The following is a 25,128-nucleotide window of genomic DNA, read 5'->3' as shown; positions in this document are numbered from 1 at the left end:
GCTGGGGGCTGTGTTGAATGTAGAGCTGGTGGCTGTAGGGGCGGTGGGCGGAACATCCTCGATGTTGGCAGCGGTGTCGGCATCGGCAGGAGCATCCTTAACGTAGGTAGCACTCTCGGTCTGGGCGATGGAGGCGGCGGTGTCTGTGGTGTGGATGGTGGTAGCGGTAGCATGGCTTGCGGTACCAGAAGTGGCATGTCCGGCGTCAGCGGATGTGACGCGATGGTGACCGCATGGTCAATGGCGGCAGGCACATTGTGGGGAAGGTCCTGGGTATTGTTGGGGACTTGGGGGGTAGAAGAGGCCTGTGTTGGGTGGCAGGCACCAGTGAGTTTGGTGTGCTTACGGTTTTTAATGTCCGATAGGGCGGAGTAGAACCATAAGTTGAGGTTGTGTATCCTGCGAAGAATGAAAAACAGGAGAGGTCCTTTGCAGGTTTGGGCGAGGGAGGCTCTGAGCTGGGGTAAGCTTGATTGTAGTACCAGGAGATGCCGGCGCATTGCTGAGAGTGTGCGCTTGAGGAACCGCGGAGAAAAATGTTTTTGGAGGACCTGAATGTTCCGTTTGTAGCGATCGCGTGGTCAGGGCTAAATTGGGATGGCCTGAACAGAGATTGCAAACCATTTAGGATGATTCAGTTCCTTGGGCAGGTACTGAGAAAGGCAATGTGGCTGTAGTACCTGGTTTACTTCAGGACGTGGTCAAGCAGTTTCAGGGCCGAACAGATTACCAGAGGGTTGGAGTGGGAGAGAGATCCACTGAGGTCTTTCCGGATGGAGGAGGGTAACTTCTTCGAGGTAGGCATCCTTAGAAGAGGCTTCGCAGTGGCGTTAAAATTGATTCAGAGATAGTGGGAACTGCTGATGCTGGAGTATGAGATAATAAGGTTTGGAGCTGGAGGAACACAGCAGACCAGGCAGCATCAGAGGAGCAGGAAAGCTGACGTTTCGGGCCTGGACCCTTCTTCAGAAATTTAGGAGTTGGGACATCATGTTGTCGGATATTGGTGAGGCCACTTTTAAAATACTGTGTACAGTTCTGATCACTCTACAGGAAGGATGTTTTAGTTAAAAAGAATACAGAAAAAAAATTAGAAAGATGCTGCTGGGACTGGAGGGTTTGAGTTACAAGAAGAGGCTGGATAGACAGAGACTTTTCTCCTTGGAGCATTGGAGGCTAGAGGTGACCTTATAGAGGGTTTTAAAATCATGAGGGGCTTGGATAGGGTGAATAGCCAAGGTCTTTTCCCCAGGGTAGGGAAGTCATTTTAAGAAAGCTTGACATTTCCTTCTTAATAAAAACATAATTGACCCATTTCTCCGAGCAAGCTTCTGTCTTTCCTTACTAAACTATTTGGAACTTTTTCTCCTAAATTCATGTCCATCCTTCCTAAGTTCATGTTAATCTTCACCATCAGGTTTCTGCCCCTGTCACTGGATGGAACAGCCCTGATTGAGGTCACAAATAACTTGCATAATGACTATGTCTGCAATGTTGTCACTTTTCAGCCTCATCAATCCTTCTTCGGCATTTAACTATAGCATTCTTAACCTGTAACCTCTCCTGTTGTTTAGTTCAGTGGGGCACCTCTCAGTTGGGTAACCTTACTGATTAGACAAAGCTGGTGCATCTCCTGCAAAGTTCTTATTCTTACACCGATCCCATTATCTTTGGAGTCCCCAACTATCTCCCCTTGAACCCCTCCTCTTCCTATGCTTTCCCTTGACAAAAATGATCCATGGACCTGGGATCAACTTCCACATTTATGTTGATGACTTCCAGCTCTATTTCTCCGATAGCTCCCTTGACCTCTTTGTTGGCTCTTTATTGGCAGGCAGCTTGACGAATATTAGTCTTGATGAGCCATCATTTCCCACAACAGACTCAACACCCTTGCCAATGATTCTGCCCCCTTTTCAGTCACAGTCTTCGGCTTGACCGGACTGTTCAAAACTTCAGCATCTGAATAAACCCTGAGCTGAATTTCTAACCAGTTGTTCTCTATATGTAGCATTTTTCTATTTTCAAAACCAAAACTTCAGCTCAATGTGGAAACCTCAACCTTTCCTTCAATTGACTTCTCATCTACTGCACTTCATAAGCTTCAGTTCAGCAAATCCCTGCTGCTTGCATTCTGCATTAACATTCACTCACTCCTCGTTCCAGCCCTTGCTGGAGTTGAATGGTCTTCCAGTCTCCCACTTGAAATTGTCATCTTTGCCTTTAAGACTTCTCATGTCCTTGCTGCAGAAAGAAACAGAGTGAAAAAAATAGATTCACCTGGGAAAACATCCTGTCGAGTTTAAATGGAAGGGAAAAATAGCTGAATTCCAACATAAGGAAAATAAATGACATCTCATAGAACCAAATGCAAATCTACATGATCCTGTGCTCATATAATTAGTGTACAAGGGTGTTTCTGAGATCCATTATCATCTGAAAATAAAAGAGTTGTAGAAAGGGTTCAAGCTTCACCTCAAGAACTTATTTGAAGAAGAGTCATATCAGATTGAACTGTTAACTCTGTTTCTCTCTCTAAAGATGCCACCAGACCTGCTCAGTTTCTCCAGCAATTCTCTGTGTTTGTTTCAGTGTATCCCTTCTGCTTTTTCAGTTCTGCCATAAGTCTAAGGAACCCAATGGAATCTTCTACTGGTTTCACCTGGACCAATGGGGTGACAACACTTTGTTTCTGAACAAGCATTTTTCTTCGAATGAATTGAAATATTGTTGCTACTGAAATAACTGCATAGAGGCTGGTATCCTGTCACCACGTCACTCTTTATTTACCTGTGCCCAGTACTCTGGCTGCAGACAACCAGCTCGGAGTCAGTCCACTGGACTGAGGAGATTCTAATCTCCTGGTTATATTGGTCAGTCAGGGCTTTCCTGACTGGCCCAGGTTAACAACCCCAATCAATGACCTCGTAGTCAACGAGGTCAACCTGGTTGCCGTCACTACAGCTGCCTTCCCGATTCTGAAGTCAAGACATACATGCATGCTCAGAAGTGTGAATATATGATTGCAAATTTGTACATACACTCTGTATTGTAGTGTTACATGTAGCTTGCCTTTGACAGTTGTGTCATCTTTGTAGTCTAACTTCTCTTTATTCAGCCATGGTGCTTAATCTGATCAGATAACTACACTTGCACGTGAATCAAGGTTGAAATGTTAATGGGATGTCCATTAACGTTTCCGGGTCTTGTCAGCTTTAAATTGTATGAATCAAAGTTTCTCTTGGGAATTCACTCGGTTGATTCCAGAGTTGAGAAGGTTGGATTATGAGGAGAGACTGAGTAGACTGGGATTATATTCATTGGAATTCAGAAGAATGAGGGGAGATCTTACAGAAACATATAAGATTATGAAGGGAATAGATAAGGTGGAGGCAGGGAGGTTGTTTCCGCTAGCAGGTGAAACTAGGACTAGAGGGCATCGCCTCAAAATAAAGGGAAGCAGATGTAGGACTGAGGCCAGGAGGAACTTCTTTACCCAAAGGGTTGTGAATCTGTGGAATTCCCAGACCGGTGAAGCAGTTGAAGCTACCTCGCTGAATGTTTTTAAGGCAAGGCTAGATAAATTTTTGAACAGTAAAGGAATTAAGGGTTACGGTGAGTGGGCAGGTAAGTGGAGCTGAGTCTCAAAAAGATCAGCCATGATCTTATTAAATGGCGGGGTAGGCTCGAGGGGCTGGATGGCCTACTCCTGCTCCTAGTTCTTATGTTCTTATGAATGCATTGGGTATCTTTTTCATTGGTTATTTCTCTACTATATTGAGCTCATATGTAACCTTGAGCACTTTTGCTGCTCTGAAGCTGTGTCCTATCTTTATATAGCCTCTGGAAGTGACACCTAGTTTTAAACATATAACATTTCTTTGCTAAAGCTGGTCACTGCTTGTGGCTTTAAAGCTTTTTTTGCTTCATAATACTGATGCTGAGCCTTAGTATCTGCTATTTTGTCTAATCTTTATGTTGGCTTGTCACATGAGTCTGCATATCTTTTGCTAGTCTTCTGTGATAAGGTTGTCCTTCACTGCTCAGGATTTGTCTGGGAGTCTTCCAGGTTTCTGCTTTGGGTATAATTTGAATTGCTTTCTCCAAAGTCAAATCTTCCTTTGACTATACTAAATCTGGAAAAAGCTCATCATCACTCCACCATCAGTTCTATCTTTTATGAATTCTGATTTCAAAGGTCCATAGTCACATTCTCCACTTATCTTTTAGAATCTCTAAAGAAGTTATCAATGGATTTCCCTGGATGCTGAACATTTCTGTTAAATCTTACCTGTTGAAAAATTTTATTTTTTCTCAGGTTGAAGTAATCCACTATAACACTTTCAAAGTACCTGCCTTCTTTTAAATGTCCATGATTTTCTAAGGTTATCTGTTGTAGAAGCAATCAACTATCAAAGTGTATTTGCAAGTTCAGCTTAGTACTTTGTTTTAAAATAGTTCCATATTTTAACAACTGTTTTCCCCAAGATGTCCAATCTTGTGTTCTGTTTGGCCCCTTTCTGACAATAAATTTTAATTGCAATATCATTTCTCTTTCCACTTTGTCTTAATTTAGTTATTTATTCTTATTTCTTCAAAGGTATTTTAAATCTGTTGCAACTCCACTCTATTTATCTTATTTTCCACCAATATGAAATGAATTTACAACAGATAAATGCTGATAGTTTAAGGCTTTTCTTCTACTTTCATCGATGGCATGTGAAAATTACTGGCCATGCCAGTATTTGCTGCCCATCCATAATTGCTCTGGAGGTAGTAGTGAACTGTCCTTTTGAACTGTCGCAGTACTTGGAGTGTAGGAACACTTGCAGAACTTTTAAAAAGGGTGAACCTGGATTTTGACCCAGTGGAGTGGCATTTCCATACATCTGCTGCCCGTGAGATTCTAGGTAGAAGAGGTTATAGTTCAGAAGGTAAGATGAAGGGCCTTGGTGAATTGTAACAGTTTATTATGCAGAAGAAACACACTACTATCGCTGTGCATCAGTGTGGAAAAAGTGAATGTTGACGGTGGTGGATAGGGTGGAATTTAAGTGAGTTGCTTTCATGTGGAAGGTGTTCAACTTCTTGAGTGTTGTTGGAGCTGTATCAATCGAGGCTGGTGGAGAGAATTGCATTCTGACACTTATCGTGGGGAGACTTTGGGGAGGTAGTGGCTTACCTCTGATCTGCTCTTGTTGTTCTTGTATTTATATGCTGTAGGTTATCACTTTGCAAGTGCCACTTAATAGCACTGCCAATGACCCCTTTCTTTGTGTGGTTGATGATCAAGAGTGGTCTGATGAGGATGGAACTTGGCCAGGTTGAATTTGTCCTTCTTTTTGTGCACAGGACATACCGAACAAAGCATTAATGGAATGTTGCCAGGGTCCGTTGCCTTTGCTACATTCAATGTCTTTAGGTGGTTTTTGACATAACATGGAGTGAATTGAATTGGTTGAAGATTGTCATTTGTGATGTTGGGGACCTCAGGAGGGGTCAACATGTATCATCCATTCAGCACTTCTAGCTGACAATGGATGTAAATGCCTTTTCTTTTGCGCTGAGGTACTGGATGCCCCAACATTGAGGATGACAGTCTTTGTAGACCCTCCATCTCCTGTTCATCCTTTTATAGTGCACCATCTGTTATAAATAATTGTGGCAGTAATGCAGAGCTTAGATCCATTGGTTGTGGGATCATTTAGCTCTGTTTACTGTATGCTGCTTCTGCTGTTTGGCGCACAAGTAGTCCTGTGTGGTAGCTACACCAGGTTGAAACTTTTGGGTATGTCTAGAACTGCTCCTGGCATGCATTTGGGCAGTTTTTGTTGAACCAGCTTTGGCACTTAGCTATATAGTAATGGTAGAGTAGGGGATATGGCATGAGGTTGCAGACTACAATTGAATTCAATTCTTTTGCTGATGATGTCCCAGAAACACCTCAATAGATGCCCAGTTTTATGTTGCTTATATTCAATCTATACCCAGATATTCTGTATGCTTGCTACCTTCTGTGTTTGCTCTGATCCTTCAGCCAAGGAGGTTGGTAGCTAGTAATCAGCACAATGAATTCTTGCCCATGCTAAACCTGATGCCATGAAATTTCATGGGATCTGCAGTCAATGCTGAGGACCCGCCAACTCCCTCCTGTTTTTTTACCACCACGTTGCCACCTCTGCTGGGTGCACTCTGCTGGTGAGACAGCACATATGCAGGGATGGTAATGGTGCTATTTGTGTCATCGTCAGCAAAGTATGATTCTGTGAGTATGAATGACTATGACAGGCTATTTGCTTGGTTGATCTGTGTGTGAAAGGGATGTCTTCAACATCTGTGGAGTCATGTGTGGTACTGAACACAGTACATTCTTCGGTAAGCGCCCCCACTTTAGACTGTCTGACAGAAGGGAAGTCAACGATGACACCATGATTTCCATCAGTGGATAGTTCACACCCAGGTTTCCATTGATTTCAATTTTGCTAGGGGTCCTTGTTGCTCTATTCAGACAAATATCAAAGGCAGTAACTCTCATGTCATTTTGTGAGCTCAGCTCTTTTGTCTATGGTTTGACCACAGCTGTAATGAGGTCATGGACTGAGTAGCCCTGGCAGACCCCAAACTGAGTGTCAGTCATTGCTGTGGAACTGTTGCTTTATAGCATTGCCAATGACATCTTCCATCACTTTGCTGATAACCAAGAGCAAACATTCATAGCTGCAATTGGCTCAACTATTGCAGATAGGACATTACTGGGCAATTTTCTAGATTATCGAGTAGATGTCAGTATTACAGTGAAATCAAGTTCCTCCCTACTCTTCTGTCGTACTTTGATGACTCTGCACCTTTTAATTTAACTAAAGTCCTCAGTAGCATGCTTTAATTGAGCATGTATTTACTAGACTAAGTGCAGTCCCTTCTGAATCAAAATTATAACAGGAATGAATTCATGTCCTTATTCTATACACCTGTCTGTGCAAACACCTTGCTGTAAATGGTTTTTAAACAACCTGTTCAGACAGGTTACAACACAACTGTGGAGCAGGAGGGACTTGAACCAGGGTCTTCTGACCCAGAGATAGGGACATTACTGTTGCACCACAAGAGCCCTATGCTCCTTACAGTCTTGCAATGTGATGCACGTATGCGCCCTGATGTATGCATTCACTTTGGTGCATGCTATCACCCTAGTCCATACATTCATCCTGTTGCTTATCCATCTCGCTACATACATGTATTCATCCTGCTGCTTACCTTCACCTGGGTCCATGCATTCACCTTGTCGAATACATTCATTCTGATGATGGTATTTCTCCAGGCACACATTCTTTGATAAAATGTCTGACTATATTTATTTTGCACTCATAGAGTCATAGAGGTGTATAGCTTGGAAACAGACCCTTTGGTCCAACTTGTCCATGCTGACCAGATAACCTAAATTAGTCCAGTCCCATTTGCCTGCATTTGGCCCATATCCCTTTAAACACTTCCTATTCATATTCCCATTCGATGCCTTTTAAATATTGTAATTCTTCCAGCCTCTACCACTTCCTGTGATAGTTCATTCCATACACGCACCACCCTCTGCATGAAAACATTGTCCCATAGGTCCCTTTTAAATCTTACCCTCTCACCATAAACCTCTGCCCTCTAGTTTTGGATTCCCCTACCCCGGGGAAAAGATCTTGGCTATTCACCCTATCCATGTCCCTCATGATTTTATAAACTTCTATAACGCCACTCCTCAGCTTCAGACGCTCCAGGGAAAATAGCCCCAGCCTGTTCAGCGTCTCCCTACAGCTCAAACCCTCCAACCCTGGCAACATCCTTGTAAATCTTTTCTGAACCCTTTCAAGTTTCACAACATCTTTCCTATAGCAGGGAGACCAGAATTGAATGCACTACTCCAAAAGTGGCCTTACCAATGTCCTGTTCAACTGCAACATGACCTCCCAACTCCTATACTCAATGAACTGACTAATAAAGGCAAGCGTACTAAATACTTTCTTCACTGCTTTGTCTACCTGTGACTCCACTTTCAAGGAAATATGAACCTGAACCTCTAGTTCTCTTTGTTCGGTAATACTCCCCAGGACTTTACCATTGAGTGTATGAGTCCTGCTCAGATTTGCCTTACCAAAATGTAGCACCTCACATTTATCTAAATTAAACTCCATTTGACACTCTTTGAACCATTGGCTCATCTGATCAAGGCCTTGTCGTACTCTGAGGGAACCTTCTTCGCTGTCCACTACACCACCAATTTTGGTGTCATCTGCAAACTACGAGCCAAGCGTAGCTGTGGAATGTTGCTGGGTATCTAGTCCATGCTTGATTGGTTACTAGGAGTGCACAGGACCCCTCCAGTGATGGCTTTCTTGAATTTTTCTCTTCTTCTTCTAGGTGGAGATGTGTTTTCCAACAATATACTTAGGATTTGAGTTTTTTTGATGAGGTAATAGAGAAAGTTGATGAAGATCATGTGGATGATGCAGTGTCCATGGACTTTCAAAAGGCAGTTGACAAAGTGCCACATAATAAGTGTGTCAGTGAAGCTAAAGCTCATGGAATAACATGAACAGTGGCAATATTGAAATGACGTCGACTGAAAAACAGGAAACAGGAAGCAATGGAAGGCTTTTTTTTTGAACTGGAAGAAGCTAAGTAGTGGGATTTTCCAGGGATTGGTGCTACAGCCATTGTTTTCCTGAATCTATGTTATTGACCTAGACTTGGGCACATCGGGCACAGTTTCAAAATTTGCAGGTAACACTAAACTTGGAAAACGGTGAGGAGAATAGTGAAAGACTTTGAAAAGAAACTGGCAGAAAACAACTTTTTATCCAGTAAAGTGGTTGGGATCTGTAATGCACTGCTCTAGAATGTGACGGAGACTTTCAAACCTTGCTTGCAAAGAAACTCTTAATCATTTTCTGAAGCAGAAAAAAGTTGTAGGTTTACTGGGAAAGTGCAGGGAACAGGACTTGCTTGCTGAATTGTTCTTATAGAAAGTCAACACTGACTCAACGAATGGCCTGAAATTATTCTATAAAAGCTTTAAGGCATGTTTGAATGAACAGGTTCTTAAACACAAAATCATTGGCTGCTTTCCCCCTTGTTCTTGTCCTTCAGTCTCCAAGTATTGCCCAGTTTTAGACCAATTGAGGTAGATTTCTATGCAATGGCTTGCAAACAAAAAGCAAAATTTCAAACAGTTACATAAGTAATTTTCATTTTGCAATGTTCCTCTAATTCTTTACTGAATTCCACCGATCCATGATGGATTCAATTTCTGTGTTTGTTCTTTGTCCCAAGGGGTGAAATGCCTGGAAACAGATGATTGTGGGTCTGAACAGGTCTAGAAAAGAAAGCTTTACATGTTACACTTGACATTGGAAGAAACATATTTCCTGTTTTGTGACTTTAATTCTTTATTTTCCATTCAAACATAAAGAAAGTGAATCTTGTCTTCAGAGATTACACCATTACTTAAGCTTTATTTCTAAAAATAATGGTTGTTTCTAAACACGTTTAACATTTGGGCATGCCAGGTCTAATGGAGGCAGTGGAGTCAAATTGCCAACTTTAATCTTTCAGCGATAACTCCTCAGTGAGTGAGTGCGATTGGTAACTTGTGTGTTGAAGACACTGACAGAACTGACAACATCACATAATGCTGAATAGGTTATTTCTCAATGCACCATCAGTATGTTGTTTATAAACATACCGTATTATTTGAAGTATGTAGAAAATATTATAAAGTGATATTTATGTGATGAAGGGAGTGGGGAAATCTAACCTTACCCCCTACCCTCTGCCTAAAGCAGATAGGGCTGCAGCTAAAATTCCTCAGGTTTATTTACTTTGTTCAGGAGATTACCAGGTTGCTAATTTTGATCACAGCTACAAAGCAGATGGCAGAGACTGAAACCTAACTTCCCAGTGGCCTATTTTTCCACATGGATGCTGGATTTCTGGTGACACCATTCGGAGCTAAATACAGTTTTGACTCGATGGTCCACCCAGAAAAACACTAAGCCTGCCCTAGTAGATAAAGGTGGTAGCAATATAGGCCTCAAAGAAAGTTTTAACAAAGCTAACTCGTTTTTTTGTTCTTTGTGAAACCTGGTCCAAGCTACATTTAGGGACCCCCTGCCTTAAATATATTCCTCCTCTTTCATAATTGTGAGATGTGTTCAGATTGACATGTTTAAATCTGCAGCAATTGATGGGTGCTTTGAGGGCTCCATAAAGTACTCAACTGCTTGTCACCTGAACAGTTGTGAAGGCAGCCAGTAAGAAAACACGGAACAAAAACAAAGTTGCTGGAAAAGCTCAGCAGGTCTGGCAGCATCTGTGAAGGAAAAAACAGGGTTAACGTTTCGGGTCCGGTGACCCTTCCTCAGAACTCAGCGGCCAGTAAGACTTATGTGAAGGGGGTTAAAATAGATCGATCTCTTTGCTGGATTCAGCGGCATAATTTCAAACTCATCTACGAATAAGTGGCACTAAGACAAAACTGAGCCCATGATTTTTAGTTCCCTCAAGAAACTCATGACCACTCTTCATTTTTCCTCCTTCCTCAATTTTAAAGTGTGCCAATTTTTTGTTGGGGAACTGATGGCCATCCACTGTCTTACTCAAGTAAGCTTGCTTCTTAGTTAACTCTCCACTCACTGTGACCAACACAATGTCCTGTGCCCAGCCACTTATAAACCTTCCAGTGCAGGACAATGGATTGTGATCATCAGTGGGAAACATGGCTGAATTCTCTCCCTTTGCAATCCACCATTGTCCACTTTTCACTCTAACTATAGCCTCTCCATGAGGTTCTTTTGTGAATGTTGTAAATATTTACATTGTGATTGAATGAGAAAACCGCACATTGTGATTTTCACCACAGATTTATGAGAATATGCATTCATTTAGTGACTGTTTGAACCCATCTGGAGCTGTTTATAAGAAAGTCCATCAAGTTATGTAGAAAAGAAATAGGCGAACTTTGGTATAGTGGTACATGTTTACTTCATTCGGTTCCTAACTCTTCCAAGATAAGACAGTATGCACGAAAAGGCCACTGCAGTCATTTTTTAGCTTTACTAGTACATTAATGTTGTGATAACAAAAGAGGGAAAAATGCAACACCTATATTACTTCAAATGTTTCACTCCCAACGGCACACTTTATAAAATCAACATGACAGTGTTGATAGTTGGTGGTTGAATGCTTGTTTCTGAGTTGATTAAGATTGGAATAAAGCATTGTTTGTATTATTGCAGTTGCTGGGTATATAATCACCATTTAATAGTTATAGTCATTGCTAAGATGATATAATGCCTTTATTCATACATATACAATAGAGGGCTGCGTTTTTCAGCATTTTATGAGTAAAAAAATTGGCTGTCCATAAATGAAGATTTTGATGTTATTTTAGTTCGGTTGGTTACTCAGATTAAAGATTCCTCCATTTTTTTGGGAAGAAAGCTATTATCAGGAGGTGAATCGTCGATGGTAATACCAGTTTGGTGTTAATCACATTTGGACAATACTCGAACCTCCTTCCCTTGAGCAACCGGTCTTGGCATTATATAATCGATAGCAACTGTCAGATCATGAAGAGTTCAAACCATTGGAAAGAATATATATTACGCACTAAGCAGAATAATAATAAAAACGCTCACTTTCAATAATGAATAACACTTTGAATTTCAGTATCTGCTTCATTTAGATGTTAAATTAAAATGGCACTTTTGTAACAACCTGATTTTACCATTTGGTACCACAACTCCCAAATATGAATGTTTTACGGTTTTGGCTTCAGAAATTGTTAAAATGTAAAGCACTAATTTTGAAAGGCATAACTTTCTGGTTTTAATTCTGCTTGATCCAGCCCAGCATAAATGGATCCTCACCATTAAGTGTCAAGCTCAATAATCGATCTGAATAATTAGTGGTTGTGACAGTGTAGCATCCATATTGAGTCAATTTATTCTTATTTCACCATGGCATGAAAAATGGAGGGAATAAAAGTGGCTGGCCATTACATTACTAAAAGCTTGGCATGATCTTTTGACCAAGCGAGGGTGTTATTAATACAGTTTAATCAGAAATGGAATTGTTTACCTCAGGCAGGAATGATGGTATTTTGTATTAATGGCAAACCCTTAACTTGGCATCACTCAGTCTCTGTTTCTTTATCAGATCCACTCTGTTCAACCTTGGTAGTGTCCTGCACTATGGGCTTTAGCCCTCACCTAGGTTTCTCACTGATTTCTTACCATAACAATAGAAGCCATGAAGCATTTACTGAGACTCTTGGTATGAAATTGTCCTTCAAGATAAGACTATGCGCTCTCAAATATTAACACTCATGCATTACATGGAATATATTTAATAATGAGCATGCACTGGCTATACAATTGGCAGTACAGGAACCAGTTCTTAAGCATTTACTTCAAATGTTTTGACTCATTTTGTTGACATAGTTTATCAGATGGGCAAAGGAATACAATTCAGACAAATCATTCCATTTCAATTGTTTGAGCAAACAATTTTTCTAGGATTTTCATTTATGTTTTAAGCATGTGTCTATGGTTTATCTTTTCTGTGACACTATACGATATGTTTTCATTATCAGGATTACATGAAGACAGTATAGAACCTCATTAGTACAGTGTTTAAGCCTTTGTTAACTTGCAAAGAAAACATAAGTCATTGTTAAGAAATTGTATAGTTCTATATTAAGGCTAATCTAACCATAATACTCCTTATCACGGGAGCACAATCCATCTTAAATTCAATTGACTTAGACAAATGATTGAAGCACAAATTGAAATTGTTCATTCAGACAGTTCCTGATAAGTGCTGCCATGTGGGCTAAGCAGCATTTATATCAGATTGTTTGACTTCCTTCAGACATTTCCTTCCTTAAAACGCTCCACTTTTTCCAGGCAAAATACAATACACGTCAAGTTGTTAAGGACTACTTTCTACGGCTGTTTCACCTCCATCCTCTTTTGCTTTTCTTCAAGTCATCCAACACATTCCGACCATTCCAAGACAGAGTTGGTTTAATCTTAGCATCGATAGCAGATCCCGTCATAAAAGGAGAAATACCAATACTTCCAGGTAGAAAAGTGTGAGAAAAGAATAAGTGCCACAAATCTCTCAGTGATGATGTTGAGGCTATTCTATTTCACGTTTATTGTCTGCTTACACCAGTACATGACGAAATAATACTCTTGTATAACTTTAAATCATATTTGGAAAGTTTGGCACAACACGTTATGGACCTATTGCATATGTTTAACTTGGACCTGTTAGTCAAGATTATAGTTGAATATATCTCAGTGTGAACTGTTTGGATTTTTACGGCAGTGGAAAAACCATGAATTCAGGCACTTTCTGGTTTATTAAGTTACCTAATTTGAATGTAGGTTGTTTATTAAGGGCTTGTGACTATATTGAGTTAATTGACTATAATAGTCACCATTTGGATGTATTGTCCAAAATTTGTCTCAAGGTTCATCTTCTTTACTTTCACTTCTGTTTGAACTAAATCTATCTGATTTGATATGGTTAAATATCCAATATAGTGAAGTACTATGCTCAGCCTGCCTCTGCCAGTGAAGTATCTGTGATACAATGTTGTGTTGCCACTGAAATATCATGGATCATTGAGGAATTAATGTGCATATCCTGATTGAACAATGTGCTGGTTATTGAAAATTACTTCAAGTGAAAAAGGGAGATTTGTTTCTTATACCTAAATGCTTTGGTGTGACCAGATGAATGATTGTATGAACTTGTGCCAGTCTTCATAGTGTACAATGCAGTCTACAAATTAGATGGAATAGCCACACCTCACCACAGTAAAGATGTTGATCTGTATGAGCAATATAAACTGCCAGAATAAATGGTTTATAAAGACTTGTATCTATGTAAAGCTATGTAAATGTATAGGCTGCATCTGCTGGTATGTGCATTGTATACTCTGCACATTGGCGCTGCTTCTGTAGGTTAAAGTAAACTCTCAGAATATTTACTGTAGATTAAAAGTGTATCCTTAGTGATGTGTGATATATTTGTAGTGGGCTTCACTAGTAAATATACAAACTTTGATAACACCAATTAAAAACCTTTCTTAACATTTGTTCTCTGAACTGTACAGAGATATAGGAATGATGAATGGTGTTCGCTCAGTGGAAGGACTAGGAATTTTTTACTTTCTGCCTTTTATCGAAAGATTTTTATCTCCCCCAGTTTGTGTCCTGATGGTGCCAGCAATTCTAAAGGAATGATTTGAATTGCCCAAAAATTTATTTGAAGCCACATGGTTACTCATCATTGGATATAATCTTTGGAAAAATAAGGAAAAAAATAAGCACACATAAAAGACAAGCACACATTAAAGGTACACTTTTCCATAAATGGTGCCTGTTTATTTCCGGGCTATGCAAAGACAAGTGTTAGATTTAAATGATGTCAGCATGGTGCCCAAAGGTTTAAAGAAGTAACACTTGGAATAATTTTTTTTTAGCTAACAGCAATGAGAGAATATTCAGTTAGCGACTATGTGGAGATATTAATGGTCTTATTTCACCCTCCCTTTGCACAGCCCAGCTACATTGTTACTTTATCAGCTCCAGATAGAGTTCAGATTTCAGAAACCTGCTGAATGAATCCTTCTCCATCAAATTCAGCACTCTCTTCTGAGCCAGTTCAAAGGTTGAAGGTGAAGGTTCAACAAGGCTCTTCATGGTGATCTCCTTGGTGTAGTGATCAACATTGACCTGCAGAAAGCAAAAACTCAAGATGTGCACTTGCTGCATTGTGAAGCATTTTTGGAACAGCAGTACCCATTGAGAAACTTTGGGTTAAAGTTAGATTTTCTTGTTGTGGTATTATTTTGTTTGACACTGCTGGCACCTGATGATATCTGTCATCTCTGCCAGTATATGGTACACGCTATAAAAATTATTTGTGAAAGTTTACTCCCACCATTCCTCCTTCATCCATACAGTCTCTAGGAGCTGTCTAAAAATCAGTGGTAGAGCACAGACCACGAGTGAGTGAGGCTAAATAGAAAAAGGTACTTGGCTAATTAACAGATGGTTTGCTAAATAATATCAATAAGTACAGTTTACATTACTAGTCAGGCACAATTATTCACTAAGGACTTTCAGGAGCTGTTCAGAATACATCTACTCCCTGAAAAGGCGAAAAAAGAATTCCTGTCTTCACCCAAAGATTGTATGTAACATAATCAGATTGGTCAGAGTTAATGGTCAGCCACGACTTTTGAGAATTGTGGAGCAGACTCAAGGAGTTGAATGATCTACTCCTGCTCCTAATTTTTACCTGCATAATGTAAATTTAACATTCAGCACCATTACTTCATAAACACTTACTTTAAAATCAAGTACATTTGGAAATTCAATACTGTTAAATATTGAATGTTTCATGTGATTGTTACATTCAGGATATTTCTGAAGACATAGTTCTACCAAGAAGCCTAGAAAAGGAAAGTATTTCATACACACCACCATTATCATGAGGATTATTTCTTTCATGATAAGAAAGCTTATGGATGTTTGAAAATGCTATTCTGAACGAGAATAAGGATTATATTTGGTCTAGTTATACTATATAGTATGAATTAATAATATTATGAAAAAGTAAGTAGGGAATTATTTTGTAAGCAGAACTCACAATAGAGATCTTCATAATAATTGACCTTGTAAACTTACAATATGACAGCAAATCTCCCTTACATAGCCTATAGGTGTGAGAATGGAAAAGCACAGCAGATTAGATAGCATCAGGGACCAGGAAAGTCAATGTTTCAGGCTGAAACCCTTTGTCAGGATTTGATGAAAGGTTTTGGCCCAAAACATTGACTTTCCTGCTCCCCTGATGCTGTTTGACATGCTGTCCTTTTTCAGCCTCACACCTATAGACTCTGGCTTCCAGCATCTGCAGTCCTTGTTGTCTTCCTTACATAGCCACTGTATTCCATAACTCCATCAATGTAGAGACCCAATACATTCTAGATGTTAAGATGTACATGATATCTGATCACCACTGACTGATGTCCTCTGGGGTTATGATATAATTATAACATTACCTCTTGCTGAAAGGCCCTATTGTTTCCCAAGACAAATAAAACTTAGATTCTGTCAGCTACAATATTTTTTTTTGTCTTGGAGTACTATGGATGCAGACAGTACTTTAATAATGTCTAGTCTCTGCTACTGCTTTTCATGTCAAAACTAACTGAATTATTTTTTGACAGTTTTATAATGAACTAGATCAATCATTGCAATGCATGGAAAAATGACATGAGCACTCTGATTTCAAGTCTGAAGCGCAAAGCTATTACATTCTGATTCCTGTAGTAATTTTATTAAATAGTATTCTTCAATAAAATGACTTTCTTGATGAAATGAAAGTCAGGAATGATTGTGCAAAGGAAAATAACAATGGATTCCCTATGTTCAGTTAGAAAGGGTGCTATATTTCCATGTCTAACCAACGCTACATTTGCACCTTCTCCTCTGTGCATTGACCAACCTCTTTTGGAGCCTCTTTTTCAATGAAATCCTCAAAGATCTTCTTTGCCTTGGAGGCCAGCTGAATGGGTGATTTGGTTGCTTTGTAGTCCTCACAGGCCATCCAGAACTCAATGTTCTCCTCACTATGTTCTGACTGGAGAAAAGCTTTGAAGGCAGCCTGCCCATCTGGAAACAAACCAGTGGAAAATATCTTTCTAAGTTTATCATGTTCACCACAGCCATCAGCTGGAATAGATTAAACGAGAAAATTTCATGATTTAATCACAAACTCTTTCATTCTACTGTCGATTAAATCTGGCTACGGTGCTTGACATTCTTGGCCATACGTGTTTGATACCATATATGAGAAAGTTTGGTAACTGTTTTGATATGGACCATTGAGGCAAAAAAAACTGTCCAGATGTCAGTAAAAGGCAAACAACACAAGAGATGACCAGTCAACATCCCCTGAAGTGGACAACATTTGGATTCAACTCTGCAGGTCAGATACAGCCTAACCACTGGTTAAAATCTCAATATAATTCCAGAAAGTGCCAACTTCAGTTAACAAGAGGGACCAGCATATGTAGAATAAAGAAATTTGGACAAATTGTCCTTTGTTTTCTAAAATTTTTATAAGATGCATCACAAAATGGCACTTCAACAATTGTCAATGTTTTGCATGTGAGTGATCAGTTTTCAGTGATCTTTTGATTATCAGAATGTTACCAATGTAAAATTAGGAGGAAGTATTCTATAAACTGGGCTGACAGGCAGTTTTTGTGAGGTTTAATGCTTTGACTGCGGCAGCTGAAGGAATAGCATATCCCTCTGAGCTCTGTAATATGCCCGCCACTATGTTTCACTGAAAGCAATGGGAAGGAGCTCCTGCTTGGCAGATAGGAATACAATGGCAGTGACAAGATGCTGCTGAAGAGAACCGTAGGAATGGTCTCCAACCGTCTGTTTCCAAGGGGAGGGTATATGGGAAGGGCCTGGCAATTGGCCAGGGTGAGCTTGGCTCAAGGAAGATCTGCGTGCACTTCCCAAAACTTACCTTTTCTGACCTAATTGCACTTCAGGCTGTCATCAACTAGTGGAAAAGTAACAGTGGCTTCTGCACTCAAGCCACTTCTTAAAATAGCAGAAAGATCCTGTGAATTTTTTTTTTCACTGCCAAGAATATCAAGTGTTACTTTGTTAAGCTTTTCTAAAAATTATGTACAATTACATAGAATTTACAGCATAGAAACAGACCGTTCAGCTCAGTGGGTTTATGCAATAACCTACACAAGCCTCAGAGCACCTTACTTATGTACCCCTATCAGTATATCGTTCTATTCCTTACTCTATTATGTACTTGCCTAGCTTCCCAAACATATTCCCAGATATGCTATCATGTTAACAGTGGTAGGAAGTTCCACATTCTAACTACTTTTTGAGCAAATGCATTTCTTATCAGTGATAATTTTATATTTGTGCTCCCTGTTTTTACACAGTTCACAAGTGGAAACGTCTTTCCTATATCTATCAACTTGCCAAATAATTATAATGAGCTCCATCAAGTCACCTCCCAGTCTTCTGTTTTCTAGAGAAATTAGCCTGCTCAATCTTTCCTGATAGTTGTAAATCCTCAGTTGTGGTTCAATTTATGTCAATCATTTTTACTTCTTCTGCAATGCCTCTAACATGAAGAAAAACATGGCGTACAGTATGCCATGTGATCTAACCAAGGTTCTTTACATATTTCCTGTAGCATTTCAATTCTAAGCTTATAGACATGAACCTGAGTCCTTTGAATTTTTAGGGGGCTAATAATTTTAATGAATTGTGAATCTGTACCTCAAGGTCCATTTGCTCCTTCATCCCATTTGGAAACTTATTTTACAAAGGGAGTGTGATCTCCTTAATCTTCCATCAAAATGCACCATCACACTTGTCTATATTGAAATACATTTGTTATTTTCATTCTCATCCCACAAGAATATTATTACTTTATTAACTTATGAAAATGATTTCCAAGATATGAATTGTGTCTCCCCAATTTATTATCATCCCCAACTATTGAAATTGTACTTCTAAATAAAGAAGATTCATATGCCTGATTTGTGCCTTTTAAATGGCAGAAAGAATTTTGGAGGGGTCAGGAGTTGAGTTAGGTTCAGCAAAATTCCCAGCCTCTGAATTGCTCTTGTAGCCATAGTAACCGTGTGGGTGATCCACTTAATTTTTTGATCAATGGTGAGAATGTTGTTAATGAGGCATTGGATGATAGTCGTCAAATGTCATGGGAAGGCAGTTAGACTAAGATCGCCAGACACTTGTTTGGCATGAATATTACATGCCAATTAGCTACTCAAACTCAACAGCGCCATGGTAGCCCAGTGGTTAGCCTCACAGCACCAGGGACCCAGGTTCGATTCCACCCTTGGGTGACTGTGTGGAGTTTGTACATTCTCCCCATGTCTGCATGGGTTTCCTTTGGGTGCTACAGTTTCCTCCTACAGTCCAAAGATGTGCAGGCTAGGTAGACTGGACATGGTAAATTGCCTGTAGTGTTCAGGGATGTGTAGATTAGGTGGGTTATAGGGTGATAAGTCTGGCTGGGATGCTCTGAGGTTCGGTTATAGACTTGTTGGGCTGAAGGGCCTGTTTCCACACTGTAGGGATTCTTTGTTGATTGATTGAATAATCCAGGTCTTATTGCATGTGGACATGAACTGCTTCATTATATGAGAAATTGCCAGTGGTGCTGAACAATATGTAGTTATCAACAGGCACTTCTGATTTTAAGATGGAAGGAAGGTCATTGATGAAGCAGCTAAAGATAGTTTGGCCAAGACACTAGCTTAATGGGCTCATATCATTGTGGCCTGGGGTTAAAACCTCCAGTGGTGGCAAGCATTGTTCTTTGTGTAAGGTATGACTCCTGCCAACGGAGAGTTTCTCCACACAGTTCCCATTAACTTGAATTTAACTAAGGCTCCTTGACCACTCACTTGGTCAAATGTTGCCTTGATGTTAGTCACTCTCATCTCACCTTGGGATTTCAGCTCTTGTGCCCACATTTGGACCATTCAAACTTGTGCATTGATGAGTATTAGTAAGCCCTCCGATTCAACTGGCCAATTACTGTGCCATCAGTTTGTTGATGACTGAGAGTAATTATTCAAATTGAATTTGTCCGACTATTTGCAAACAGGACATAACTGGGCAATTTTCCACTCTGAGTAGATGCCACTGTTGTAGCTGCGCTGGAACAGCTTGATTAGGGGATTAGAGATAACAAGGTGTAGAGCTGGATGCCGATGCTGGAGGCTGAGATAACAAGGCTTGTTATCTCAGACTCCAGTATCGGCAGTTCCTACCATCTCTCTTGATTAGGGGATTGCCTAGTTCTGGAGCACAGCTCATCGGCACTGCAATCCAGTAATAGCAGGGCTCATCGCCTTTCTGTACCCAGTGTCGACAGTCACTTCTTGGATATCATGTAGAGTGACTTAAATCAGCTGAAGAGTGGATTCTGCTTTGATGGAGACTTTAGTAGTAAGTCAAGATGGATCATCCAATGGACACTTCAGGCTGAACATGGTAGCCTTGTCTTTTGCACTGACCAGGCTGGGTTCTGCAATCATTGGAGACGGACATATTCACAGAGGCTCCTCCTCCTCCTCCTGTGGGTTGTATAATTGTCTGCCATCTTTCACAACTGGATGTGACAGCACTGCAAAGCTTTGATCTAGTCTGTTTGTTGCGGGATCATTTAGCTCTGTCTACAGAGTGTGGTTACCCCTTTAACACGCATGCAATCCAGAGCTGTAGCTTTGCCAGGTTCGCATCTTATATTTAGATACGTCTGGTGTTGCTTCTGACATAGTCTTCTGCCCTTCTCGATGAACCAGGTTTGGTCATTGCCTTGAGGGTCATGGTGGAGTGAAAGATATACCAGACCATGAGTTACAGATTGTGATGGAATGTAATTCTGCTGTTGGGTTGTCTCACCGTTATGGAAGTGCTAAGTGAAGGCAAGATGTCGTTATTATACAATAACAACAAATCTATGTTCTGAAAGAAACATAAATTGAACTAAATTTTTTGAGGTTGTTGAAAAACAAATTAAGAATAAAGTCTCTTACAGTTGTTCATCAGAAGCTTCTCCAGAGATTCACGCCACTGCAGTGCCTCCAGTTGGGAAGGCCTGTAAAACAAAACAGTTTGTTACTTTAAGAAGGAACTTTAAATGTTCAATCCACTTTCAAATCACACGCATTAGACAAACAGTACGTCTGAATAAATGTAGACATCAATTTGAGAAATAGCTGTTGTGGTTTATTGGATATGAGGAATACCAGCAGGAGATGCATTCTATTATACGTTCCAGAACTATGGAAAGTGTCTCCGTTAAAACAGCAGCTTGCATCTATACACCACTAGCAACATTCTCCTAGAGTGATTCACAGAGGCATAAATCAAAATAGTTGCGAAGCTAAATACTAAAGAGGCACTTTGGCTCACCTTATTTGGGTTTTGTGTATTGCCACAGATATTAATGAAGTTGATTTTTTGGCTTCTCTGTGCAGTTACAATATACTTGGCATGTCTTGGTTTAGTTTAATTGAACAGTTGTCCCCACAAAGAATTTCATATGCAGCAAGCTTCAAAATTAGTTGCACTGCTTTCATTGTAACATCTTTAGCGTCAGTTTAACTATCAAAAATAACCAAAAGAACTGTGGATGTAGTAAATCAGAACCAATTGCAGAAATTACTGGAAAAGCTCAGCAGGTCTGGCAGCATCTGTAGACAGGAAGCAGAGTTAAAGTTTCAGGTTAAGTGACCCTTCCTTAGAGCTGATGGTAACTCGGAAAATGTCGGTATATACACAGAAAATAGGGTGGAGAGGAGGGGCGTAAGGAGTAAACAATAGGTAGGAATAGAGCCCAAAGAGACAGAAGAACAGTTGACAGATAAAGGAGTAGGAGCGTGAATAAGCTATTAATGGGGACTGTTAGTGTCAGCAATGGGTTGGGTGTAATAGCAGACTATGTGACAACAAGGCCTGGTGTGTGGGGGTTAGGGTAAGGACATGGGAGAGCTCAAGCCCTAAACTGATTGAACTCAATATTGTTTCCAGAAGGCTGCAGGGTCCCTAAGCAGAAAATAATGTAATGTTCTTCCAGCTTGAGCTTTGCTTTGCTGGAGCACTGCAGCAAGCCTGAGACAGAGATCATCAAACCATAAACCATAACCATCAAAAATATTGGGTTTGCGTGCCTTCCAAACAGCAGTACTGAACAAGGCAAATATCTTATGACATTATAATGCTCTTTTGAATAAGATTGTTATCATACTGTTTAACTTTACCTAAGTTCCAACATTCTAATTGTGAAATTCATAGCAAGTGTAATGTTTATGGATCTGGAATTTTTCAGCCAAGTATGCTATTGTTAAATACTTCCAGGGCAGTTTGCTTAATTATTGAGTTAATAATTTAGTTGGAACTGAAGAGAAAGTCATTTCTTGCTTACAAGCCATTTGACTTCGACAGTATGTTTTGTAGGGTAAATGAATTTATTTGCTCAATATAGCCTTTTCCCCTGTCTAGATACTGTGTCACACAGCTGTAGAAGTCAAATGTTTATTAGCACATGGCTTGCTCCAGCAGATAACTAGGAAAATCTTCAATACGATGACTGCCAATGGAATCACCAGCATTTTTCTCTGCATTGTTGTTATTTATTTTATTCTTACATTCTGAATCTCTCCATACTTAGGCAAACAGGAATACTATCAGTTTCAAAACATACTTGTTCCAACAATATTGAAACAAGAAAGCAAACAGACTTTTCTCAATTATGAACTGGGACCCACTGGGAATGCATCTGCAATTTTTGTAGTGTATTCCCAAAATTTCCTATTTCCCGCAACTTATCATGTCATCGATGTTATCGCCACTAAGATTAAAGGAATGGTATTCACGTCCTAGTGGTTAGTTTAGCCCACTCTTTGCCTTGGGTTGAGAAAGTTGTGGGTTTAAATCCAATGCCAGAACTTGAATGCAAAATCTCAAATGAAAAATCTCTACTACATTGTTGGAAGTACAATGGTTTCGATCAGACATGAAACTGGAGCATTAGTCAAATGAATATGAAAGGTCTAATATACGATTTGAAGAGGAATAGGAATTACTGGCCAAAGTGCCTCCCTTAGCATCACTGAAAATAGACTAGAAGGTCACTTATTGGAGATCTGTTGGATCTTGCTTTAGACAATGTAGACATGATACAATGTAACACCCAATTTTGCATTGCAATGTAGTTTGTAACTCCTTTACGAACAAAGGGAAATTAATTTCCAACTTGACATGTTGTGTTTGCATACACTTAACACAGAAGAAATGCAATCCAACAGACAGAAATGAAACATCTTTATTTACTGAAATCTGTCAGCAGATAGCATTCAGTACCAAATCAGGATTACTAAGTGCTTTTTATGCTTGGAGCTGGATTGAATTATTCATTATCAAGTGCAGGTCAGTATTCCAAATACAAGGATGTTTGAAACAATCTTTTCTTGTCAACTGCTGTTTTGTTTTGATTGAAAATGTGTTTTACCCAGAAACAATTTTGCACGAAATACTTCCTTGCCTTACCATCCAGATTAAGTGACATTCAGGTTACTTTACCAGGAAGTTGCTGCCGAGTTAATACAGAGAAAAACCAATCACTTCAAGATCACCTTCAGGGCGATTTCCAAAGACCCAGGGTTCACAATTCACATTATTATCCCGAAGAATCACAATCTCACTCAACACTGATTCTTGGATCATTAATCAGGACTACCCATTAGCCATGCAATTGCCCAAACTTTACTGCACCAGGCCAATGAACAGCACACACTTAGTTAGACTTGCCGTTGTCTCTCTGATCTTGATGACATTTGGTGCCACAGTTATTGGAAGTGGGACAGGGAAATGGTGCACTCCCTTTACAGGAAATCTGAAGCTTGAGTGATCCAAGCAAAACATTGTGGAGCTCTTTAATTAAAGAGGTTGTAGGACTGCGAAATTAACAGCACAACGACTAAGGACGAAATGTAAATTAGAGTGTTGAATTCAATATCGAATCAAAGTACAGAGAGGGGAATAAAGAGAGGAAAAACCAGATTGGATTAAAAATACTCAAAGAAAAATACAGCAAAAATGATTTTTTTGAAAACATTTTCAACCATTAAAACCTAAAAGAACATGAATCTGTACTTACCTTAGTTTTTTAAACTTATTTAACAGAAAAGTTGACTTGTAATTATTGATACAAGTCACAGGATTAAAAGAGTACTTGACTGAAAATGGCAAGCCATATGATAAGGTATGGGGGCAGGTGTAGCACTTCCTGCGGTTACAGGGAAAAGTGCCGGGTGAGGTGGAGCTGGAGGGGAGTGTGGAGCGGACAAGGGAGTCACGGAGAGAGTGGTCCCTCCGGAAAGCAGATAAGGGTGGGGAGGGAAAGATGTCTTTGGTGGTGGGGTCGGATTGCAGATGGCGGAAGTGGCGGAGGATGATGCGTTGGATCCGGAGGTTGGTGGGGTGGTACGTGAGGACGAGGGGGATTCTTTTTTGGTTCTTATTGCGTGGACGGGGTGTGAGGGATGAGTTGCGGGAGATGTGGGAGACACGGTTGAGGGCGTTCTCGACCACTGAGGGGGGGAAGTTACGGTCCTTGAAAAACGAGGACAACTGAGATGTACGGGAGTGCAATGCCTCATCCTGGGAGCAGATGCGGCGGAGGCAAAGGAATTGGGAATAGGGGATAGCATTTTTGCCGGAAGGTGGGTGGGAGGAGGAGTATTCTAGGTAGCTGTGGGAGTCGGTGGGCTTGAAATGAATATCGGTTTCTAGGTGGTTGCCCGATATGGAGACAGAGAGGTCCAGGAAGGGGAGAGAGGTGTTAGAGATGGTCCAGGTAAACTTAAGGTTGGGGTGGATGGTGTTAGTGAAATGGATGAACTGTTCGAGCTCCTCGTGGGAGCACGAGGCGGTGCCGATACCGTCATCAATGTAACGGAGGAAGAGGTGGGGTTTAGGGCCGGTGTAGGTACGGAAGAGGGATTGTTCCACATAACCTACAAAGAGGCAGGCATAGCTTGGGCCCATGCGGGTATCAATGGCCACCCCCTTTGTCTGTAGGAAGTGGGAGGAATTGAAAGAAAAGTTGTTGAGTGTGAGGACGAGTTCGGCTAAGCGGATGAGGGTGTCAGTGGAGGGGGACTGGTCGGGCCTGTGGGACAGGAAGAAGCGGAGGGCCTTTAGGCCATCTGCATGGGGAATGCAGGTGTAGAGGGACTGGACGTCCATGGTAAAGATGAGGTGTTGGGGACCAGGGAATTGGAAGTTCTGGAGGAGGTGGAGGGCGTGGGTGGTGTCATGGACATAGGTAGGGAGTTCCTGGACCAAGGGAGAGAAAATGGAGTCCAGATAGTTGGAGAGCAGTTCGGTGGGGCAGGAGCAGGCGGAGACAATGGGTCGACCAGGGCATTCAGGTTTGTGGATTTTGGGAAGGAGATAGAAGCGGGCAGTG

At 40.5% G+C, this 25,128-nt stretch overlaps 1 protein-coding gene across 1 annotated transcript in view; it reads right to left on the bottom strand.

The window, feature by feature from the left end:
• Positions 1-11,001: 11,001 nt before the first annotated feature.
• LOC109928934 (regulator of G-protein signaling 5-like) overlaps positions 11,002-25,128 on the bottom strand; it is a 49,667-nt gene continuing 35,540 nt past the window's right edge. Inside the window, exons 3-5 of the mRNA XM_020528865.2 lie at positions 20,690-20,751; positions 16,573-16,739; positions 11,002-14,792 (exon numbers count right to left, since the gene is read on the bottom strand). Coding sequence (XP_020384454.1) covers positions 14,631-14,792; positions 16,573-16,739; positions 20,690-20,751 — 391 coding nt within the window. The 3' untranslated portion in view covers positions 11,002-14,630. The remainder of the gene's footprint in view (positions 14,793-16,572; positions 16,740-20,689; positions 20,752-25,128) is intronic.

The sequence above is a fragment of the Rhincodon typus genome, chromosome 10, assembly GCF_021869965.1.
Source record: "Rhincodon typus isolate 14 chromosome 10, sRhiTyp1.1, whole genome shotgun sequence".
NCBI lineage: Eukaryota > Metazoa > Chordata > Chondrichthyes > Orectolobiformes > Rhincodontidae > Rhincodon > Rhincodon typus.
This window is presented reverse-complemented; position numbering and strand designations above follow the sequence as displayed.